The sequence below is a fragment of the Anomalospiza imberbis genome, chromosome 1 (genome assembly GCF_031753505.1).
Source record: "Anomalospiza imberbis isolate Cuckoo-Finch-1a 21T00152 chromosome 1, ASM3175350v1, whole genome shotgun sequence".
Lineage (NCBI taxonomy): Eukaryota > Metazoa > Chordata > Aves > Passeriformes > Viduidae > Anomalospiza > Anomalospiza imberbis.
The window spans coordinates 11,826,482-11,851,314 of record NC_089681.1 but is presented as its reverse complement, the minus strand read 5'-3'; the positions used below and the strand labels follow the sequence as shown (position 1 = coordinate 11,851,314).

At 41.4% G+C, this 24,833-nt stretch overlaps 1 protein-coding gene and 1 long non-coding RNA gene across 3 annotated transcripts in view; one reads left to right on the top strand and one right to left on the bottom strand.

The window, feature by feature from the left end:
• The window catches only part of TMEM65 (transmembrane protein 65), a 30,041-nt gene extending 22,856 nt beyond the window's left edge, over positions 1–7,185 (bottom strand). Inside the window, exons 1-2 of one of the 2 annotated variants that reach the window (XM_068181610.1) lie at positions 6,721–7,185; positions 3,765–4,004 (exon numbers count right to left, since the gene is read on the bottom strand). In XM_068181610.1, coding sequence (XP_068037711.1) covers positions 3,765–4,004; positions 6,721–7,039 — 559 coding nt within the window. In that variant the 5' untranslated portion in view covers positions 7,040–7,185. The remainder of the gene's footprint in view (positions 1–3,764; positions 4,005–6,720) is intronic. The other variant, XM_068181621.1, reaches the window with a different exon arrangement.
• A 2,271-nt stretch (positions 7,186–9,456) lies between these two features.
• On the top strand, positions 9,457–18,253 carry LOC137469140 (uncharacterized). Its single transcript, XR_010996356.1, has 3 exons — positions 9,457–9,570; positions 12,373–12,434; positions 18,135–18,253. It is a non-coding gene; the product is annotated as an uncharacterized lncRNA (long non-coding RNA).
• Positions 18,254–24,833: the final 6,580 nt, after the last annotated feature.

Genomic DNA, 24,833 nt, shown 5'->3' with positions numbered 1-24,833 from the left:
AAGAGAAAGTTTCTGCATTTGAGCAGACTAGAACCTGCTTTAAGTTATGTGAGCAAGTAAAATTTCAGAATATGGAAGCAAACCAAACCACAACAGAAAAATCATGAACTTCAGAAAACATTACCTTGCTGCAGGTAGTTAAAAGGTAGACAGTTGACATTTTCAGAGAGCAGTTTCAGAATAGTTTTACCATAAGTGACCATGCACCAATTTTCTTGTTTATGATATTAAAACTTCAGCCCCTAAATTACCTAACAGTCTGGGTTTGAAGGAATTTAATGATCATCTAGTTCCAACCCCATGGGACACTTTCCACTAGACCCAGATGCTTCAAGCCCCATCCAACCCGCACTTGTAGGAAAGGGGAACTCACAGCTCCTCTGGACAACATATGCCAGTGTCTCACCAACCCCATAGTAAAGAATTTCTTCCTAACTGAAGAAAAGCTCTCCAGGCTGAACAGCCCAAACTTACTCAGCCCAGAGAAGCAGAGGGGCAGACACTGATCTCTTGTCTGTGGCAGACTCAAGGGAAAGGCCTGAAGTTGTGTCAGGAAAGGTTGAAGCTGGATATTAGGAAAAGGTTTCACACCCAGAGGGTGGTTGGGCACTGGAACAGGCTCCCTGGGGAAGTGGTCACAGCATCAATCCTCAAGAGCTCAAGAAGAGTTGGACAATGCTCTCAGGCACACAGTGTGATTCTTGGGGGTGTCCTGTGCAAGGCCAGGATCTGGACTTGATGAATCTTGTGGGTTCCCTCAGGATATTCTATGATTCTGTGATTCATGAGGTTCAGATGAAAATGAAAATGATCAATAGAGCCTCAGTAACACTTTTCCTTCTGCACTGTGCCTTCACGAGAGATTCCACCACTCTGGGCAGGAGGTGGGGGGTATATTTAAAAAAAAAAAAGTTTCAAAAGCAAAATGTAGCTCATCCTTCCATCTGAAACACAGTATTTCTTTCACCATCGAGTATTTTTGACACAGCAAGGAGATTGCTAACAGTTCTGGCGTAGACTGCAACAGTCTGAGAGCATAAAGGAACTCACAAAGGCAGGCTGGCAAGAGTTTTTCATTTTACCAGCTTGACAGGGCATTTCAAACTTGTGAATTAGACACTCGCCAGCAGTCTGCCAGAAGACCTTTTCCTAGAATAGCAATCAAACACTAGAGTTAAAAAAATGTATTGACCTAGGTCACAGCAAGGGAGAGAGAAGTAGATGACACTGCTCCACACACAAAGTGGCATTCACCTGCATGTGCTGGGTCTGTTAAGTAGAGAGGGAGAACTGTCCCCCCCAGGTGCCACGGTACCTGTCAAAGCTCAACAGCATGAACAGCTCCTGTTCTCCCAGCTCAGCGGGCTGAGGGCAGTGCTTACCACAAACCTCACACTTGCACTGTGAAATTACTCTTCAAACAAGACAAGTACTTCCAGAAGGATGGAATTATGCTTTGTTGTTTTAGCAGAGATTCAGTTCTAACAAAAAGAGGTGCTAAAATCCAAGCAGTCCTAAACCACCATGGCAGATGAACCAGTTTGTTCATATCAGCAAGAAGCATCTGACTCATGCAACAGAAGGGAATCTTTTTTCACAGGAGACTTGTTTAGAGTGTCTAAAAACCTCAGTGAAATCCACTCATCTTTGATGACACTGCATCTTTTGAATTAACTTTTCCTTGTAAAGCTGTGGAACTAGAGGCACATAGGCTCAAACACTCCCTAAGCTATTCTAGTAAACTGGGGAGCTCATAAATTTAACACCAGAACATAAGCCAGTGAGGTTTCTTCTGACACCAAATGAGATTTCACCCAACAATAACCTTGTGAATTCCCTGAGATTCTGCACCAGCTGTCAGCCCAACTGAATGCAAGGAGGTGAAGCCCTTTACCTGCACGCTACGGTTTTGTTTTGTTTTTGTTTGTTTTTTTTTTTTTTTTTTTTTTTTTTTTTAACAAAAACAAGATGAAGTAACTAGAACATATGAACAGTTTTCTATCAGAATGCGCCGTTTTGGTCAGATTTTTTATGTATCTCAGATTATTATGAATGGTATGACATCCCAGTGCCTTCAAAGAGAATCTAGCTAGAAAGTGCATTCTCCAAAACTTGCAAATTAAATTACAAAACCAGCTGTCAAGACTCATTGCTATGGTGTTTTTACATGTTGTCCAGGCAATACACAACCTCACCAGGCAGAAAAAGAAGAAATTCCACTTCAAAAGACCTTTCATCTAGTGATCATTTCACAAAAGTCTTCCACTTAAAATATAAAATGCAACTGGTTGCTTTAAAGGAATTGTGTTCAATGCACATACCTTATACACTAAAAGCATCTATTTTATGTATTATATACACACATACATATGTATTTTATGTGTATGTACAGAAAGATGGGAAAACAGGAATTGTTTTCCCATCTTTGCAACAAAAGATGGGAAAATAAAGGATTCTCTCACTGTCAAGACTGAGATTTCTTAGATGCCCTAGATAATCACTGTGTTAGTAATATTAATGAAAAGTAGTTAGATCTGGGCTCAAGAATATTGCAAAGCAGCCCATAAAAGACCAACAGTACCCTAGGAAGCAATAAAGACACAGCAAAAATGCCAAGTTTAGTATTTCCTACTTAAAGTCAAACCCTTTAGTATTTTCCTGTCTCATTACCAGGCTTGCTGCACTGCTTACAAATGCATCTTCCATGAATTATCTCATACACTGGAAAGTAAAGGTAGAAACCCTAAATATAAGCACCTTGAGAAAGAAGTCCCATCTTCTTCCTAACACCACTTTTGTCAATGGACTATTGCTATAGAAGGTCAGAAGCATTAAATCATTCTGCGTATTTTCTGCAAGATTTAACACTTTCATCTCCATCATGCAAGAAAGAAACAAGAGAAATATGATTATATGAAGCCAACAAAACTAAGCTTTGTTTACAGGGCACCCCGTCTAGAAACAGAAAGCAGGACTATGACATTTGAAATCAACCAGCCTACTTGCTACTTCAGTGCTCCTGTAACCATGAAAATAGAAATATACAAATTACTTGTATTCAATTCCACATGTATCATCTCTATCTAGTGTGGCTGGGTGTGACTGACATGCTTACAAGAAACACAAGCTAAAATTTAAAAACTTTGTTTCAAAGCTCTTCCTGGGAAAATGGGACACTTTATTCACCTTTCCAAAGTTCACAAGTGGAAAAAAAATACTTAAAGACTTCAACGCAGAAGGAAAACTAAATCCAGATGAGAAAGGATTTGCAGCTGTCTTCAGAAAGAACAGCTCAGTGATGTTTTGACTAAATTTTAAGATAGTAAAATACCGATTACAGTCTAAATCAATACAGTTCTCAAAATATTTTCTGAGAACTATTCTATCAAGATTCATTTTCACAGTCTTCCCCACTGCTTCTACTATGCAAAATGCATCAATGAATTTAAACTCGGGCTTTCAGCTCTCAGCTATCACATTCTCACAGACAGAGTTCTGTCTTCTGAAGCACTACAACAAACAGCAGAATTTCAGTCAGTGTTTATTCATAAGCTAGGCTGCTTAACTGACCTCTAGTGCCCGGTATCTGGAAGCTCCATGAACCTGCAGGTAATACAGGTGACAAGGTGATGGCAGGCAGGAACATATTCACAAACCTCTCCCCACCTACAGTTTTCGTGGCTACAGCACAAACAGATGTTTTAAGTTTCAAAAATGCTTCAGAGACTCATCTAACTTACAGGTAACAGCTACAGCTCACCTACCTGAGGACCGTCCTTCAGCGCAGCAGCCACAGCAAAAGATGGGTTTCCCTGCAGCCTCTGCCATTAGCGGAGGCCACAGATAGTGTGTCCTGTCATATTTCGTGCTAGGGCAATTAGCTGGTGGAACTGCATCCTTCTGGTGGTAGGCCTGGGAATGGGCTGAGGAACTTGCCCCATTTGGTTCTTGATGTGCCCAGGTCTCCCCATATTGCTGACAGCCTCCCCTAGCTGATATGGGGTCTGTTAGGGCACAGAAGAGGTAGTGAAGGAAGAAGGTCAAAACTTAACCCAATAAGGAATGTGTTAAGAAGGGTATGGACTATCACCTCCCTTTTCATAAAGAATTATGAAAAGATCACAGGCACAAAACAAGCTTAAGCACAGCAGCAAAACTGCATAGGCATTTCATGATCAAGGAGAGACTGATTTTTCAGACTCAAACAGAACATGGGAATTTACACAAGCAGGAAAGAAGAGAATTTGAAGGCTGCATTTGGATCACTTTCATTGGAAATCAACACAAAAGTACAACCAGGAACCTCAGCTAAAGAATCAGCTGCTGGGAGCTACAGCATACTGCCAGTGAACAGGAGGGTTGATAAGAAACCCAACATCTGTAAAACAGTTTTGTTTTGACTGAACTCATGATTTGTATAGATCAAAAGTGACACAAGTCAATCGGAGAAAGTACCTGGAAAGCAAGGCACAAATAGCTCTCCCCTCACCTGCTACTCACAACCTGCGTACCTGTTCAGGTCACTGCTACACAGTCACCATTTCAACAGCAGGAAAGAGCAACCATACAAAATATTTCTAAACATAATAAAGCATTTTAAATACAGAATACAAATATCTAGCTTGGAAAAGTCTCTAATTTTCTTCCAAGTGTAGCCCTTCTATCCACCTTGTTGTCTTCTGGCACTCCACAGCGTTAAGAGTGATGATACATATCCAACACCTCTCTGCCCTTCTTCACACAAAATCTCAATTCTTTCAATACCAATCCTCTACAGAAAACAGCTATGGGCAATAAATTCAAGATAGGGTTTTTCTCCAATTTCTATTTAACAGACTTACTAGACGCCCTTTTCAGTTATGATTTTTCTTTTTTCATAACACATGAAGAAACAGAATTTCTTATAGGTAAAAGCTGACAGCTGTTACCATGCTGCAGTCTGGTAAAAATATCCCATGAATAGAGGTGGCTAATGGAAAAGGTTATCTACAAAAAAAAGTCTTATCAAGCTAGATGGGCAGATCAAGAATCTGACTCCAAGGATGAGGTCCGATGGCACTACAACACTTTATGCAGCCCTCACCTATGAGGCTACTAAGCCCACAACTGAGATTTTGCTGAAATAATCTCTCCAGCAAGATTAACGATTACAGTTTAAGGCACAAGTGAATTGCAATTTCCACTAGTGGAATAAACTTAAAACCAATTAATAATCTCCCATGCAGTAAAATGTCTAAATGCAAACTTAATGTCTAACTGCTTTTGTTACTTTGCTTCTGAATCCTGAATCATCAGAAAGTCACAGCATTTTACACAACAGACTTTCACATTATATCCAGCAGTATCTGAGCAACAAGATATTAAATATGACCATCTGTTGATTTATATCTGTATAAAAGTTGAGACACTATACTGAAATTTTAAAGTCTTATTTTGATATCCACCACACAATCCTCCAGGTACACAGCTCCATTCTGTTTAACCTGAGCAATAACTGATGAGACAGAAACTCATACTAAAACCTCATAGCAAGAACCTTTTAGATGCTGAGAAGGAATTATTTGGGAAGAATATTAGTTGTTAGTATTTAAAAATTACTGTCAACTTACAGTTCAAAGCATTCTACCCTCTGCGTTGTAAAACAATTAAAACTGATTCACTGTCTGCAAAACAGAAGCACTGCTGCTCCCAAAATGAGGTGTTTAAGTGAACTACTCTCACTCTGACTAGAAACACTAGTGCTCATACCTAAGTGTGCTACAAACAAAACCAAAGAGATACCTGAAAGGGTTCTGTCTCTTTACAAAAGCCACACTTTTACAGCTGACCGTCAGACCTGTTCTCTGCCCACCCAAATTTTTTTCCAGACATCTACAGAGGAGCCACAAGACACAGAAATGCCCTTTCCAAGGGCACACTACTATCAAAGTCACTAAGAGGCCTAGATCAAATGCACACTGATCTCTTAAGTACCCGCTATCATCTTCGCTGCAATAGGGATTGCAAATTACAACTGAGGATCAGAACTAGAAGTAAGGAGGCTGTAATTAAGAGGATTTGGTTTTGTCAGCTTTTGATTTGTTTAAGGAACAGTGTCATGTTGGCAAGAACAGCTGGATCAGATTAGAAAAATCACTGTGAATTACTTTAATTGGCGTTGCATAGCCCTGTATTCAGAGACACATCTGTAAACCTTCCCAGCACATACACATCTTCCCGAATGAGAACCGACGCTTCCAAGAAGCAGCGCCGGCAGCGCTCCGTGCAGGGAAGTGTAACTCATGAATGAGCTCCCACAGCAGCAGCAGCCTGGCGTCTCTTAAGAGGTCTGAAATCAATTTACTGCTGCCCTGGTGTCAGGAGGATTTTATGAGACACACTTTCCTACTCCCATTCCGAAAAATGGCCACCCGTGGCTCTCTGAAACATCCGGTGAGATGACAAACCCACCGAGGATTTGCCACACTGGGCAAATTTAAGTTCCAAAGGTGCTGCGGATGCTTCTGGAAACTAAATTTCAGGTCGTGTGCCTCATTTATACCAATTACGCGAACACACAGGGGCGAGCGCTTCTCGATGCCTCCTCCTGCTGGAGTTTCCTACTCGCCCGAAGGAGTCGCTTGGGCGAGGGCGGGAGGACCCCCAAACTTCAGAGGCTCAGCCCCCGCTCCGGCCCGGCCCTCCCACCCCCAGCCGGGCTCGGGGTGGGTCGCGGCTCACCTTGGGCGATGGCGATGGACTCGAAGCGGTGGAGCTCCCGCAGCAGGCAGCTCCGCTCGGTGGAGTGCAGGCTATAGATGAAGTCGCGGGCACCCTGCGCTGTGTTCAGCGCCTCCATGGGCTCCTTCCTGGGGTGGGTGCCGAGCGCCCGCGACCCCCGCGGGAGGAGCAGCCCCTCGGCGCCGCCCCGCAGGCTGCCCAGGCGGCGGCGGCAGCAGCACCGCGGGCCCCGCAGCGAGCCCAGGCAGGACGAGGGGACGGCGGCGGGGCCCCCCGGCCGCCCCAGCAGCAGCGCCGCCCGGCCGAGCCACGCCGACATGGAGCCGGGGAAGGGCGCGGCGCTCGGCCGCCAGAACCGCCCGCGGCCGAGTCGCCCGGGCCGCGCTCCCGCGGCTGCTCCGCCGGTGGGGCCGGGCGGTCCGCGCCAGGCACCGCCCCGCCGAGCTCCCGCCAGCAGCAGCAGCGGCAGCGGCGGCGGCGGCAGCGCCGCCCCGCCCCGGACCGGCCCCAGCCCCGCTCCCAGTCCCGCTCCGCTCCGCTCGGGAGCCTCGGCCGCAGGGCGGGGCGGAGGGGCCCGAGGGGCGGCCCCGCGCAGGCGCCCGCCCGGCCGCTCTGAGGGGAGCGGGCCGGCAGCGCCCGGAGACCTGCGAGCGCCGGCCCCGGGCAGCGCTCTTTCCCAAAGCCTTCCCTTACACCCTCTGCTGCGGTGCCTCAGAGCGCACAGGGCTTCTCGCAGCGCCTAGCTCCAGCAGCTTAGCAGGGCAACACAAATGAGGTCTCGCTTGTCTTTCCCGTTTTCCAGGCCCTTGCCTTAAGAGTATTGTGGTGTTGCATCATCCAGTTTTAGGTTAAGTACACTTCGCTTGCGTATAGCTATTGTATTCTTTTAATTTAATTGGCAGGTATTCTACCTGACACACCCAGAACAGTTATTTAAAAGAAAACAAAAAACCAAAACCAAACCAAACACATTAAGGACAGAATTTATATCTTGAGGGAACAGAAGTTGCTCTAAAATCAGGTTTGGTTTTAAACCTCTCTTAGCTTCGCTGCTACAAATACCGTCCATTGTTCAAATACCACAAGTACCACCACAGTTGTTCACTGTTTTGTTAAAACACTGTATTCAAATTGTATTAGATATTGTAATTAGACTGCAAAGAACCTACACAACCACAAGGAACTCATATTTTATGCCTAGTTCGTTTAATATGAAGGTGACTTCAGAAGGCACTCAGAATTTACTGCTATGTCTCTAGCTCCTTAACACCAAAGGTAGTATGTCGGAGTCCAGAGCATCCCTTTGGCTGCCCTGGATGCCTCGACCCTGGCAGGGGCCTCAGGGACCTTGGCAAGAAGTCAAAAACAGCTGTGGCTTTGTTTTTAGCCCATGGGAGAAGCTGACAACCTTATATGAGGAATTACAAGCCGAAAGGGTTTGAGTAGTGTAATAAGGGAATTGACACAGGGTGGAAAAGTAGAATTTTTACAATTTTTTAGGGTTTTTTCGAATGTAATTCAGGGGTACAAGATGGAGGAATTTGGGCATGCCCTAGCCTTTTCTTCCTTCTTCTTGTCATCCATGTCTTGGTGTGATGGTGACACTTTTCTGTTGGTCTAGGATAGGGACACACTGTCCAACATAGATTTTAGGTATTGGCATGGGAACTCTAAACATGGTACATGTAATTTTGAGTATATAATGTGGGAGACGCCCGGGGCTTGCATCAGACTGCCATGGCTTCTGTACTAGCCGGACCTCGGCAGGTCAGAGAGAAACTATTATAGATAAGAAAAAAATAAACAGCCTTGAAAACTCGGCTTCACGCATTCCAGACCTTTTCTTCAGCTGCCGGGCTAGGGAATAAAGGACTTTCACACTGTTGGGGTCTTGCCACCTGACCCTGGCAGTAGTAGACCTATTGATGTCCATCCAGGTGGTTTCCTCAGGCAGGGGGATCTGCTGCCTTCTTGGAGGAAGGCAAGCAGAAAGTTTTAACTTTGCTTGACAAAGCAGCATTTTCTTTCCATTTCTATGGCTGCAGAGTTAACATATGGTATAAAGGAAAAGATCTCATGATAAACAGATGTGCCTTACCTAGACTATGCATTCAAAACTATGGGTGTTTACATATACTCCATGTACAGTACAGAGGGAGCAGAAAGTGAGTGCAGAAATGTAGAAAATAAGTTGTAATGGCCTGGACATAGCTAGTGACATAGCAGAGACAGATGAGTATAGGCTACTATTTTCATTTAAGTGCATTTTTCCTATGCATCTAATAGAGCCTGCCTCTGAGAGGAAAAGTTTTATTTAATTCTGTGTCTCTGTATACTCCTGACCCAGAGCCATTAAGCCTTTGATGGTGTTCAGAATTGTACTTATCTTCCCAATTGTTTCATTGAAAAAATGGAGTCTTTGCTACTCTTTGGGGGAAATATGGAAATCAGTAATAGTTCTCAATCCCAGAGAACTGTAACAACAATATTCATAAATCTGTTCAAAAATGCTGTTAAAATTTTGGTAGCCAGATCACTTTTACAGTAAAATGCATGAGTCCACATGGAAAGGCAGGACTTGTAATGGGGCTACAAACACCTGAAAAAATGCTACATGAAAAATAAGGAAAAACCAAACTTTCCAGAGGCCAAGCCTTTGATACTTCAATTAGATGTATTTCAGATTGCATTATATATTATATATTATATATTATTTCACATTCACACAGCTGGACTGCACCAGACTGCAGAGACAGAGCAAAGAAGGAACACTGGCCTCTGGTAAGAAAAGAGATTTTATCCCTTTCCCACCACTGCAGCCTGTGTCACACTGTTCAGATATTACAAAAGGTGACTGCATCTGGATTATTCTTCAGGTGTTTTGACAAGACTCAGAACATCGCAGGCCTTTTCAGACACTGAAGGACAATGAGCAGGAAGTTTCCAGCATAGCCTTTAGGCATTTGCTAGGAATATTCACTCTGTAGAGAGGTGCAAGGACATTATTTAAGTAGATAATATACAATACTGTTATGAAAATAAAAGTAATTACTTGTGTGTCAGGATTGAGATCAGGGATTAGCAGACAGTAAATTCTTCTGTGGCCATCAGATATGGTTTACACCTTTCCAAGCCTTTAAACTGTATTGAAAAATTGGAATAAAAATAGCATTGGAGAGACTATTCTGCAACAACAGGAAATTACCTAAATAACCTAATTGTTTTTTTCCATATTTTTTCGCTTGAGCTTTTATTTTGTGAAAAAGGGAAATTGAAACCATTGGCTGAACTGACACTTTAATTAATCAGACTGTCTACTTAACTCTGTTCAGTGGGTGGTGTACAGTAAATTTCATTAGTCCCTGCCACTCCAGCAGAGCTTGAGAACCTGCTGAAATCCATATTTCTCACAATGCTCAGAAAAATGCACAAGTTTCCCTGTATTTTCTTAAGGTTTTTGCTGACAGCCTAATTTTCTCCTAATATGATTTCTGTTATGAGTGACCAAATTAATAGAGATGGCTTACACACCAACTGACAGAACAAGAAGGAAATTGTTGAAAATATTACACAGAAAGTTAGGTAAGTTCAGTCTGAAAAACTGGAAGGCAGTTTATGTATAAAACAGCAGAAAAATGCCAACCATCTTTAAGAGAATTCTGCAAGGCTTTCTAGGGACTGCAGAGCTGAGAGACAAGTCTTTTTGTGGGTATTGGCAGGAAATACTTTGCAGCCCTCATCTTATATAAATAATGGGTGTACATTTAATAATAATATTCTTATGTGGTTGAGTAATAGAATATTAATGAAGGAACTTTCTATTAAAGATGATTTTTCTGCCCATTGTAAAGGTGAATATTGTTAGCTAAGGTGAGACCAAGATTTAAAGGTTGATAATCAATAACATAAATTGCAACTACCCACAGTTTGTGTTTTACTAGTTAAGTACTATATTTTTTATATAAAGTATTATATTTTGACCTTTGCAGGTCAAAATTTCTGAGTAACTTGCAGATAAATAGCCCCAGAGAGTACCAGCTACTTTTATTTTGCCTCACATTTCTGAAAAACAAGTGGCTCCTCTGGTCCTGTCCTGCTAGCCCAGCTAGGGGCTGACCCTATAGTCCTTTGTGTGCTGGCAGGTGGAAGAATCCACAGAGTATGAAACACAACTGCTCACTCAAAAAAGGAGCCCTGAAATATATTGACCATTTGCTAAAATTAAAAATTCTATCTACAGTCTAAAATATTGATGTAAGACAAGTTTAGGAGGTTAAATTACCATTATTTATTGCAATATTGCAAAAAATGAGTAAGATCTTATCATTTAGGAATATGTTGTATTGTGTTTTTATATCTCTGTAACAGTTCCATAATGGTTTGCCCCTTCACCCCCCATTTTCTCCCGGTGGTTCCACCCCGAGCTTTCCTGCCTTTCCCTCAATGCCAATCTCCCTGAAAATGCTCAGTCATTCCCCTGTCCCCTCCCTGGTACCCTGTCCATCACTCGGCTCCCCATCCCACTCTCCCAGAATTTTCCACCTTGGGTGTCGAGTGAGTGGATGAGGGCCAGGGGTCCCTACCTTGAACTTCCCCCATTGGTTTGTGTGTCTGTCTGTCCCTCCGCCTTTCCACTCCCCCGAATCCCCCCATTGGGTGGTGGGCATCCTTTCCCCCTGGTTACCACCCTGGTACTTAAGGTGATTGCGAAAGCCTCGAGGGCAAAGGCGCTTTTGGCTGTCGGATACAATGGCGTTCGGGGCTCCTCGGAGGGTGGATTAAACCTGAGACTCTTTCCCCAGCCTTGAGTCGGCTCCCTCATTACCTGCTCGGACGCCGCCTCTCCTCCATACAAGGCAGACAGCACAGCGCTCTGTCTTAGCCGCTCCCTGACTCTCCTCGAGACACAGGGGAGTGACCCCACTGCTGACCGTGCCTCGGATGGGCAGGCGAAGCCAGGGGGCTTCAGGGTGGGCATGGCGGCAGGAATAAAATAAGAATTTGCAGAAGTCTTTGAATAATAATCATAGAATCACAGAATATCTTGGCTTGATGGGACCTGAAAGACATCTCATTTCAACTCCCATGTCATGGACAGGGATATCATTCACTAGACCAGGCTGCTCAAGGCCCTATCCAACCTGGCATTGAACACTTCCAGGGATAGGGCACCCATAATTTCTCTGGGCAACCTGTTCAGTGCCCCACCACCCTCTTGAGTAAAGAGCTCTTTCCTGACATCTAATCTAAATTTTTCCTCTTTTAAAAGTTTAAAACCATTGCCCCTTTTCCTTTCATGATCTGCCTGTGTAAAAAATTGCTCTCCCAGCTTAAGAACTTAAAGGAGATCAAGTGCAGCCAGAGGATCTTTCTCACCATCACCACTTCCCTCATTGTAGAGTTTTTGTACAGTCATATGCATTGTAATATTGATAAACACTTACAAATTATTTGAAGACAATTTTTGGCTTTGTCTGGGACAGTTAAACTTGTGGTATGGGGCTGGTATGGGGCTGTGTTTGGGATTTGTGCTGAAAACTGTTGATAACACAGGGATGTTTTAGTTACTGCTGAACAGTGCTTACACAGTGTCAACATCTTTTTGGCTCTTCATCTTTATTTTGTAAATTATTCCATGTTTTTAACATTCAGGAAGTGGAAGGCACCATGTGAGGTTTGAACAAACCTAAAGATCGTGGTAGATGGTCACTGAAGTAAGCTCCCTCTGGAACACTGTGCCTGAAAGGGATAGTGAGTTTATTTGAATTATAAGCATGGGGTTATCAAATAGAAGATGTGAAGTTACACATATTCTGTCTAGTCTGCCTTTTAGGGTAAATGCTTTCAGAATATTGTATTCAGCTACAGTGTCCTCGGTCTGGGATAAATTGCACATAGTTTAAAAAATACTGGGAAAATTAGTAAAGGTTTGGAAAGATGCTGGTTAATAAGAGACTTCAAAGATCAATTTGTTCACTTTATTAATTGGAAGTTTGTGAGTTTAACATAAACATAGTCTCTAAAACACTTGTTTTATAAAACAACATTTTCAGCACACAATAAAATGATACAGTAGAGTCACAGCCATCCATGTATACTGAAGTATGGCAAATCTTGAAGCCAAAACTAGTCAGAATTAGAGTTTTATTTTAGCAGTGAAAATACTTTCTGAAGGGTAATTTTCTACAGGATGGGATCTGCTTCATATAATAATTAAGTGAAGTCTTATCTTAGTCAAACTCTTAGTTCTGCTTACAAAAGCTCTTAGTTTTTCTATTGACTTTGAAGAGCCAAATATAGGTGTTTACTGTAATTCCTCCCACAATTATAATATATGGTTCACAACATTTCTTCAAATGAGTCCTGGAGCTTTTCATACTAAACATAATGTAAAATTTTGCCCTTTGTTCTCCAGTATTTGTGTTCTACTTGGAAAAGATAAAGATCAGTACATCCTTTGAGATCAAAAAAAAAAAAAAAGATTGTGTTCCTAAATGGGGTAAGGTGAGAGCACTGAACTGTTTCAGTTAGTAAACTGCATTAAAATGTGTCAGGGGGAATGTATCAAAGAAGATAAATATTCCAAAAGAGAGTCAGGAATGTCAGAGGAAAGCAACATATATAGTTTACATTTATTGAGCCAAATTAGCTGTTTTCTATTTTATCTCTCCCAGAAAAAGGAGAGGTGGTCGAAAATTTGCTCTGGTGATTTCTGCTGTACAGAGGGTCTCCAACATCAGTGAAAAGCTGTGACTCTCATCAGGGGGTACTTAGACATACTTCCAGGTGTGTAAGATTGATTTTTTGGGTCCATAAAAATGCTGAGCAGGGCGTGGGGTGGCTGATGTGCTGTGAGGAGCGAGTGGCTCCTGCCCAGCTCTGCAGGCAGCTGAACACGGGGATGCTGAAGAGCACCTTTGCCCAGCACCTACATCTGGCTTCTAAGTTCTGGGGTGCTGTGTCACACCAAGGACATTATACCATTGCCTTCCTTTGAAACATGAAACATGAAATAAAGATAAAGGTCTCAAAGCCTTACAGCAAGCTGGGTTAGGGCCTTGGAGACATCCACCACTTTGTGGGGTAAAATGGATGAGATGACCTATAGTGACCCCATCTTGATAAATTTTCACTGCGTCTGAGGCTGTGACTCCCTCATGCTTTATAGAACATCACTGTCACCATTATCCACATTGCCCCTTGATCATGTTTACTTCTAATGAGCAAAGCTAATTAGTCACAGGAGATGAGAATTAAATACCACCGAAAGGGCAGCCCAAGCTGTTGTTCAGCCTGTTTACACATTCAGTGAAAGAGGTCATGAACAAAAGCTTTGTTACATCCCTCCAGAGGTTTTCAGGCAGTTTGACATCACAGATTTCTCTGTTTTCCTTGTTTTACCTTTACATCAGCCTCTTACTTTCTTTGGCTCTCTCCACTCTAGAAGTCTTCCACCCACACTACCCTGTTAATGTACTCAGCCTGGCTGTGTCTGATCTATTACTTTAGAAGGGCCCATGGCTGCTTTTTGGAGGCTTTCCCCAGTCCAGTTGCTACTTGCTGGTCCCCTCTTTTTCCAGAAGTAACCATGACAACTTGTGTTGAAGCCTCCAGTGCAATTTTCAATCTCCATTCCCTAATTTCTTGACAATTAAGTTGCTGTTTGAAGCTACCTTGTTGTACAAAAGCAAATATGATTATATACCATGATAATGTGATGGCCCTTGTCAATAACTGTAAAATTTCATAGCCTAAACTCTTTTATGAAAATTCAGTTTTAAAAATCACATGAGTTCTATGAATACAAGTTAGGATGCCAAATAATTAACTGATTTTATCACCTAGATAGTTTTATAGAAGGAATTAACAGGTGTGAGGTGCCAAAATATCCAATGTCTTACTGTAAAATTATTTGTACCCTCCCTGCCTGGAACCTGGAAGCTTGAGGGTCTAAACCAGTGAATTAACTCTTTCCTGAACAAGGTCATGTTCATATCCCCTCAAATTAAAAAAATTATTAATACTCAGAATAGATTAGAATCCACATTTAGATGTTTCCTGTTGAATAGCTGCTGTGCAGATTTAACAGCTGGATTAATTCATTCTGAGAGTGGCAATGAATATTTAATTACTGTCTGTTTAAATTTCAGATGACTTCCACTGTTTCAGTAAGATCATCAAAAGTTCTATTGCCTATAAGATTTATTTAATTGTTTGTAGAGGACATATAAATCTATGTAAAATAAGGAGCTCTATGATCACAGAAAGATGAGAAAATGAGCAGAAACAGGTGGTGTGTAAGATCATGATGATAGTTTGCACTAATATTTCATTCAGAAATGGGAAGGAAAAGCTATAGGCAGTTCATAATAACTACAGAGATGTAATAATCTCCAAATGTGCAAGTGACTGTGAGATGCTAAATCCACCATTAAATCAAATGGCGTTTTTAACATGTTTTATGTCATGGTGGTTTTGTTTTTAATTAACCACTTTATTTCTGTATGGATTAATAAAGATCAAAATTTTGAAAGTCTTGATTCCTCTTTCCTTTAGCAAAAAGAAAATGACTTCCTAAGGATAAGAGTTACAAAGTAGAGAACTTGTATCATAACTGGCCGCTCACAGCAAAGAATTGGAATATGCATGTTATACCTGCATGACTTACTCCTGTGCAGGTAAATAATGATGAGTTACTCCAGCCAACTGTTTCTAGTATTGTATTCAACCTAATATCAAATTGGATATGAGAGGAGGCAAAGAATTTGTTCATAAAGAGAAACTTCTTCACCCCTAGAAAACCAGATGCAAATGTGAAATAGATCAGTAATGATCAAAAGCCACTGTTTTGCAGTGTCTCGGGCAGTACAACACCCTGAGCTCCTTCCTGAACAGCAGCATTTTGTGTCAAACTAGAAACAATCTGACTTGTCAGGGACAGCTGGCTGGGACAAGGCACAGCCTGATGGGCTGCTTCACTGTCACTGAGGGTTCACTGCTGGCAACCCCTGAGAGTGCTTGCTGTGCCAGGGGGTGAACAGAGCAGCACGTGGAAAGAAGTCTTGCCTTGGCACTAAATTCCAAAAGACCCAGTGAAGCTGATACCCAGCTGTTACAGGTAAGGAATGACCATTGCATGTATGTTGCAATATTAGCATGTATTTTGCTAAAGTTAGTATCTGTGATGTTTTAGTACTTTAGATGATACTTGTAATAAATTTTAGTATATTTTTATAGCATACTAAAGAAAGAACCTGGTTTCCTTCCTAAATTTTGGATACACAGCCTTATCCAGGAGACCCGGACAAGCAGTTGAAAGAAGGAATTCTCCCAGTCTCACAGGCAGGGGCAGAAAACTGTCAATATTCATTGCAACAAAGTATGAGATTCTGGGCTCTGTATCTTGGCTCCATTCCCTGTGTCCTCTTGATGTCCTCACCCCTTTTTTTCTGAGCTGTTGGTGGGAGAATTGTTATAAAACAAGATGCAGGGTATGAAATTTGTCCTGTGCGAGCCCTTAAGAAATTGCTCTGAAGCTAAAGAAGAGTCAGATCAAGATGAGATATTTAGCAGAATGGTTATCAAAATTAAATGTGAAAAGGTTGGAAAAAAGAATGAACATTATGAGTCAGGAGTGAAGCCAAACTCTAGTTATGAGCCACTTTCTGTGGAAAGCAGGTTGTTCCATACCTACCTGCTGTTGATTTCTTGCATTCCTGCAAAGGTCAGGTAGCAATCACTGTCAGAGGTGAGATTTGTGAACTAGAGGGACAATGGGCCACATGAACAACATCAGAACCAATGCTTCCAGATTCTCTCACACCCTTAACCATTTGTTTGGAAGATGTTAGAGTGGATACACAAGCAAACAGTCCTGTTCATAAAGGAGAATGCTTGCTGCCACTGAATCTCACTTGTGAAATCCAGGGATTTACCTTGCTTTTAAACTGCTTATATTTAACTTGAACTTTTCAGCGCTTTCATAACCCATGGAGGAATGTTGTGCTGAAATGCATTGGCCCATGTTCTCTCAGAGCAGTGCCATGCCACAATTCAGCCATTCAGTGGCTGAATTGTTCATTGCTCTGATCTTTTTAAATAAAACAAAGGACAGATCAGTCTTGCATCCCTTCATTACCAACACAGTAGGCCACTATTGTACTCTTGTTTTTCTCTTTTGCTCTCAATCTACAGCAAAATGTCACAGTCTTTACATATAGGGGATGAATAAGTGTACAAAATTTGCATTTGGGCTTAAAAGGTGCTACAACAACCAAGAATATATTTATTGATTTATTGACCTGTTTTCCTCAGGTACTTTAATGCTATACAGGAATTCTTTTCAAGATGATTTTTCTTCTGAAAGAAATAACAGATGAGGAAGGAATAAATTGCCTTTATGGGGATTTGGGTATTACATAGATATTTGTATTTGATAAACAAACAGAGGATTTTAAGTGCCTGGAGGTAAAGAGGATCAGTGAAGCTATGAAATATCTATCACTCACTGTAACGCTCCATAACCATTCTGTTTACAGTCTAGTTTTAACAGCAAAATAAATTGCAAGTTTATATTTATGTTTTTATTTGTTTATTTGCCTTATTCCACTGACTTTTTATATGGCTGCACAACTACAAGAAATAAAGATCTTATGTTAAAAAAACTTTTCCCCCAGCAATGCTCCTCAGTATCTAAGACTACTTGCCTATGGGAAGGACAGAGTCTGTCCTGCCTGGTTTCTTCACAGCTGTGTAATCCAAGAAGATATTGATTTTATTTTATTACTCTGCTTCAGTACTGCCTCACCTCAGTGATCTCTGCCAGGCATGTGTCTCTTGCATTTCAGCTCTGTGCTGCCTTACCTCTTACTCCCTGCACCCTACATGATCTGGAGCAGCAACACAAATTTTTACAGTTTTGACCCCATGTCATGCTTGTATATTTTCTATCAGTCTCCTTAATCTGGCTCATCAGCAGTTTTCCTTCTGGGCTTTACTGCCTGAACTTCAGGTTTCCATGGACTATGAGGAGAGAGTAGAGCAATCAGCTCAGATTTACGCACTTAGCTTTGCAGATATCCATGGTAGAATCTAAGTGCAGGTGTCTGTGCATAGGTGTCTGGCCTCCCAGTATTGGCAGGGAGGGATGCAGACACCTGTGGAAGACAATTCACTCAATTTAGCTTAGAGGCTTGTCCAGTGAGGAGCTTAACCACTCACTACTGGCGTCTGCGTATCTGCACAGACTGCAAAGGGAACTGGGAGTGACTATGACTTAAATGCTTAACTTCCAGATGCATAAGCTTTAGCAGGTAGGCTTACTCAAAAACACCTTTAAAGCACAGATACTACTTGTCCTCAGATGCTACTTTACTTTTATTAACTCTGCTTTTTCTACTGCAAACTCTGGGTAGGATTTTAAACCTGCTCAGCAGAGTGCTTGCTCTTCAGGAAATAAACCCAAAGGACAAGAGGACATGAGCTCAATGCATGGACTCTCAGGTGGTTGGCTGATTTGTGCAGAACAAGGGAACCTGCATCTTCTACAAGATGTGTCAGAAGGTAAATCCCACAGTCTGGAAGAACTTCATCCATATTTATCTCATTCTTTTACACCCTCTACTCTCAAATTATTCTGGAATATGAACTGGCCTTGCCAGTACAAATTATTATCTGAAAAACAACTGGTATTTTCTCAAAACTATGTATTTTGGAGAGAAAAATAAACAAATAGTCTTTGCACATGAACTACATCTGAGAGAGAAGCAACCACTTTTCTAGAAGTTTCTAGTCATGATGCACCAGAGGAGCAATTTGTTGATACCAAGCATTGCTATTTTCTTTTGCATTGCCACTCACAAATGTGATTTTTAAGTGGTTTACAAAATTATTGCTGTGGAGGGCTCCAAAGCACACATGTTTGAGAAACATAGGTGATAATTAGATATAGTGTTAAGGACTGGAGGCAAATGTTCATCTGTAGATGTACTGGGGATATGGTGTCCTCCAGAGAAGCAGCCTCCAAACTGGAGATTGCAACGCTACTTAAAAGTACAAGTGGAATCATGACCAGAAGTTTTGCTCTTGGCACTGCTACAAGCCAAGTAAATGATCAGTTAGCAGTGGTTACACCAGTCACTGCAACACAATTTTTCCTGATTTCTGTCCCTCCCAATGCGAGATAATTGTGTGATTATATGAGAAGAAAGAACAAACTCTTAAGAATATATGACAAAAAATGCACTGTGGCTTCACTTGTGTTCTTTGTGTATCTTACCTCTTCCTCTTTGCAGTTCTATGTGCTTACTGTACTCACTTTTAAGAAAATACTCCCCAAGGCACAGAAACAAATAAGCTTGTGATTTGAATCTTTGCAGTTTAACACTGTACACAACCCATAAAACCAGGATATGAGATGATTTTTTTAGAATATGCAATTTGAGATCTAGTAATAGAAAAGATTGTTTTTCGTTAAATTGACACTGTATATCAGACACCACAAAATGCATGTGAAGAGTTTCAGAACAGAAGAATGTCAGTTTCCCAACAGGGGAAATTGCCTTTGGTTTTCCACAGCACAAAAAGTTGAAGTGGTTGCTTCCATGGTTGTGTATTTTCATTACCAAATTGTGGTTGGCCAGAGAGATTTATAAACACAGATACTTGATTTTGGCAGTAGAATACAAGAAAAAAAAAATTTAACACATCTATAAACTGGGAATTGCTTCAAAGAATTACCATCAAAATTGTTCTGTGTTTTTTTATTCCAGTCCTGTCTCATTTTCTGCTTACCCATAGCTCTTGCTTACATTCACTAAATGGAAGACACTGATCACTTTAAAATGAGACTACAGACTGCACCTAAGTCAGAAGTTCCCTTACAAAGTTGTACTGCTTCATCTTTACAAAACACCATTTAGGTTATGCTCCCACTTTTATAATTCTTGGGGAGTTTGAGGCTTTTAAAGTACATTCTGTCAATGTTCTAAAGGTTTTTATTATAGTCACCATGACAAGAAATTTACATGAAGAAACAACAACAAAAAAGGAACTATTGTGTAAACTTTAAACTTGAGCTCTCAAAAGCCCCACTTGTTATCATGAGAATCATTAAAACCATTAATGATTGCCCAGATCAGAGTTTTACTCTATGGAAGGGTGATTGAAACTGCTTGCACATAGCTTTTAGGTTTGCTTACCTCATCAAATTAAATGACATTAGGGGGATCCTCAGCACATCGAAGATCAGACAGCGAGACACTGGAAATTTAGGGCTATGTGTACTCTAATTTGAAGGTCAGGGGTACTTAGAGAGTACATTGGTGCCATGTGCCAATTTTGACTTTACATCTCTATTTATAAATATTGTTTATAGTCAAATGAATAAATTAAGATTTTAGGAGTGTTTTGAACAAACTGTGCCAGACTTCTAAGCTGTCTATATAATGAAACTTTCCATGTTAATGGATTTCTGGGTACGTTTAATCTAAAATACAGATCTAAGACAGAGCTAATGAAATCTCCATGAACTCTTACAAGAGCTCTGTGCAACTGAAGCACAAGCAGTCAAGATTATATAGAAATTTGCATTTCTCATCTAGAATATGAAATTATGCCTAAAGTATGTTACAGAACATGTTTCAAATTCTACTTGTGCATGCACTTTACCTCTGGGTGTGTTCTGTCTTATTTTGGAAGATCTGACTGAAACTTCTCTTTTTCCGTCATCTCAGCAAATCATCCGGAAGGGAATTGCTCAATAGAAGATTTAACAATCAAAAAAAAAAATATTACAGCCTGTGTAGGATTCCTTTATAATAATAAAATGGAAAAGAAAAATCTTGGCTCACTATATAGAAAGATGTTCTGTAAGGATCCAGTTACACAGAAGTATAGAATTAATGCCAAATAGGTCAAATTCTGTAGGCTGAAGTATGGGAGAACATACACATATTCATGAATATTTAATACATAATCATATGTGTGGATTAAATTACAAGCCATGTTTTTTTGTTTGTTTTACTAGTTCAAAAAGTCTCCACAGAAGTCTCCTTGCTACAGCTGCTGCAAATATTGTGAGGAAATAAGAGAATAGTGCCCTGACTTGGAGAGCTTTGTGCCAAAGGAGTCTGGCACTGACCATCTTATCAATAACCTTGATACCAAACCATTATGAAATGGTAGTGACAAGAATACATAGCAATCAAGGAGTCACAGTCACAAATTTTCCTCCTGCCATTTTGGCAACATGTTTGTATAGCACTTTATACTTCTGAAGGGGCAGATAAACACCAGTGGATTCATTCTCTCTGGAAGAAGGTACTTCCACTTTATTTTACAAGCAGTGAAAACACATCACAGTGAATCAGTGATTTAAGACTTGCCCAGTTGCATCCACTGCATGTGAGGCTTGACTCATTGGATTCCCTCTCACCATCCTCTGCTGTGGCAGTCCCAAGCCAGGAGCTTGCTGTGCTGTGCCATTGCTGGCTCCTGCTCTGCCTGCTGGGTGCTGTGGTCTGTTTGCCAGTGGCATCCTCGAGCCCTTTCCCAGCCGCAGCTGCTGGAGGGGCAGGTGAGCTGCTCTCTGCAGCTGGGGGCTGCGCCCAGCAGTGCCCAGGGCCATCCAGCCCTCCCAGCAGCCAGAGCCCGCAGCTGTAGATTTGCACTGAGATCTGTGATGCAGGCTTACCCTGTGTGATCTGACACAGGCATACAGCCCGCACTGGGACAAGTTAATCTTGCTTTCAAAGCCACTGAAGTCCCCTTGTAGGTCATGTGCCAAGCAGCTTGAATTGGTTTTAAAGCCTTCTAAAAACGGCTGTCAAAAAGTCAGTAAAAAGAGTCCAAGGCACTAAAGCTTTGTCCATCCAATAGCCCCAACTGAGTTTAAAATTGACAAAGCACCTCCCTAGTGTGCAATATGTTTTAAAAGTTAATAGTAGCAATTATATCTACCCTGAAGCCTCAGCTTTGCTCTAGTCCTATACAGAGTTCACTAGAGACCATCATCTCTCTGTAACAGCAAATAAAGATGTTGAGCACAAACATACAGTATCTTGTTTTGGGTAGATTTCAAAATATTTCCATTATTTAAGTGTGCTTGAAACTATGTATCAATATAAATTATGTAGGTTAGTAAGGAATATTACTACACTATGCACATCTTCTTTTATCTTATTTATATATAAAATATATATTTTATATATTTACCAATTAAACTCCTTCCTAAGACAATGATCAATTCACATAAAATCTTTTTTACCACCCTTATAGAGGGTCAAATTGTTCTGGTCATGCAGACATTCTCTATGCATGCTGAGAGTGTTCTTGTTAGCAATGTGATCTCTACCTCTTTGCTGAAATCACCCCTCTCACCTGGTTACTCAGAATCCTGAAGCAAATTTAGTTCTAAAGCCCATCCTCAGACAGCCACCCAACTACAGCTCAGTGGGGTTTTCCTCAGAAGTGAGGCAGGTTACAGCACAGCTCTTTCTGGAGGTGATAAAGGGCAGCTCTCATGCAGAGCCTAGCACAGGAAAGCAGAGTTCAGGGGAAAGGGTGACAGAGAAGAATGTGTTTTAGTGATTTCATTCAGTTTTGGAGCACTTATGGTTTCCATTGTGGAGTACACAAAATTAATCCCATGAAAGACAAATACAGACAAAGGAGGAGCACCTTCTGTGTTTTTCAGCACACAAAATCTGTCAGCCCCTGTCCAAAGAAAACATGTCCTCACAAACCAAAAGGGTGCAGCATGCCTAACAGTGACGTGCACAGCCAGGCCTTTTGATGAAAGTTTGGAAAATCCCCTCTTCTTTTCCCCATTTACTTTCAAAATCTTTTTTTTTTTATCTGTCATATGTTATGCCTGTGATAATAATGAGGGAGATTTTGGGACAAAAAATATTTGCTCTTAAGTCTTAAATGATTTTCCACTGGGTTATTATTCTGTAGTCATGTGATGTTATTTGTAGACCATGAAGCTCGGAAGATCATATCCTCAACAAATGAGGGAGAAACCTGTATTATTTTACAAGGAGCAAATGTTTCTGCATGCTGCTACTGGCATTTCACTACAGCTAAAGAAGCACAAGCTCAAAACTGTTTGTCAAATTTTGTTTGCAAAGTAGCCTGTCTCTGTGTTCCTCTTTAATTTCAAATCAAAGCAACATTTGACCATTAAACACCTAGACCTTTATGCAATCATTCAAATTAGCAAACTTGAAAGTTTGCATTACTTGATAAACTTGCAAAATTAGAAGTAATTTCAATGAAAAATCAGTTACATTAATTTAAAAAAATTCTTCTAGATCCCAAGAGAATTATCATACCAAATTAGTCTATACCAGCCAGATACTTGATTATCTTGTCCAGCAAAAATACATTGATATCACATAATATACTATAATTGCAGTGCGATGGAAATGAACAAATCCAAATGCAAGATTCTGCACCTAGGGTGGAATAACACCTGGCACAAGTATAGACTGGGAGATCAGCTCTGAAGAAATCAGCTCTGAAGAAAGGGATCCAGGGATGCTGTTCAGCAGCAGCTCAAAAGGAGCCAGCAGTGTGCCCTGGCTGCCAAGAGGGCAATCCCCATCCTGTCACAAACACAGCACGGCCAGCCAGGAAAAAGAGGTGATTATCCTGCTGTGTTCAGCCTTGGTGCAGCCTCAGCTGGAGCTCTGTGTGCAGTGCTGGGACCCACTAGTGAAGAAAGAAGTGAAGGTCCTTGAATGTATCTGGAAGAGGGCAACAAAGTAGGTGGAAGAGCTGGAGGGCATGTCCTGTGATAAGTGGCTGAGGGCTCTGGGTTTGTCTGGTTTGGAGAAGTGGAGGCTGAGGGGCAACCTCATTGCTCCATGACAGCTTCCTGAGGAGGGGAAGGGGTGAGGGAGGTGCTGAGCTCCTCTCCCTGGGATCCAGTGGTAGGGTGCATGGGAGTGGTTCAAAGCTGCCTCACAGTAGGAATAGATTGGATATTAGGAAACACTTCTGTACCAAGAAAGTGGTCAAACACTGGAACAGGCTTCCTGGGGAGGTAGGCAATGCCCCAAGCCTGTCAGCATGCCTTAACTCTTGTTCTGCCCTGAAGTGGTCAGGGAGCTGGACTAGATGAACACTGTAGGTCGCTTCCAACCAAAACTGTCTATTCTACCCTATTTTACTCTGCTCTATTCTACTCTATTCTTCAATACAATATCATGTAATATTTACTCATACTCCCTTTTCTTTGATCTCATCCCAGATTCATCTGTTCCTGCTATGTAACTCCATCTTGCATGTGTAAGCAATAAGGAAACTTTTTTCCAAAACCTCTGAAGTTTATGAATGAAGACAGTTATCTCTCCTTGACATACAAGAAGATCCTTTCACTGACTGGTTTTTACAAATCTGCATAGTCGCAGTGCAGTAGTGTTTGAACTCAGCATCTTTCTTAACATTCCTGTCCCCTCACTTATTTTGTCTGTGACTAATGGTGTCACTGTTCTTCCTGCCACCCACACTTGTTAAACTGGGTGTCATTTGTTTCTTCCTTTTTTGAGCACTTCCTTTTCACCATCAACTTCATTAATACAACGTTTCTCATTCTCAGCTTCACAACCTTGCAGGAAGCCCCATTAGCTTCCTTTCCCCCTTCTTCCTGCATTCATTGACTTTGCCAATTATTTTGTGTCTTTTCATTCTCACAATTCAAACCTCAGTATTGAATCTTAATGAAGCAACTCCACCAGCACACCAGGGCCTTTCTCTGATGACCCCCTCCACTCACACTTCTGGCCAGCAGCAGCAAGAGAAACAGCTGGATTTAGGAATATGCTTTGGCTTGCATTCACAGTCAGCCAGACACATGTGTGGGCACTAATATGTAAATTGATGGTTTATGTGGCTACAAATGTTTTAGGAATACAAATCACCCTTGAATTATTTTGATGTTGTACTTGACATTTCATGTTATTTCTGCCAGTTCTGGAGGAGGGAAAATGGTGAGGGGGAGTAAAACCTACTGTCAATATTTTTCCTGTGAAGATACATGGTATCTTTACCATTAACTGTCTTAAAAGATTCTTAATTTCAAAATTATCACTTTACTGTGCATAGTGGGC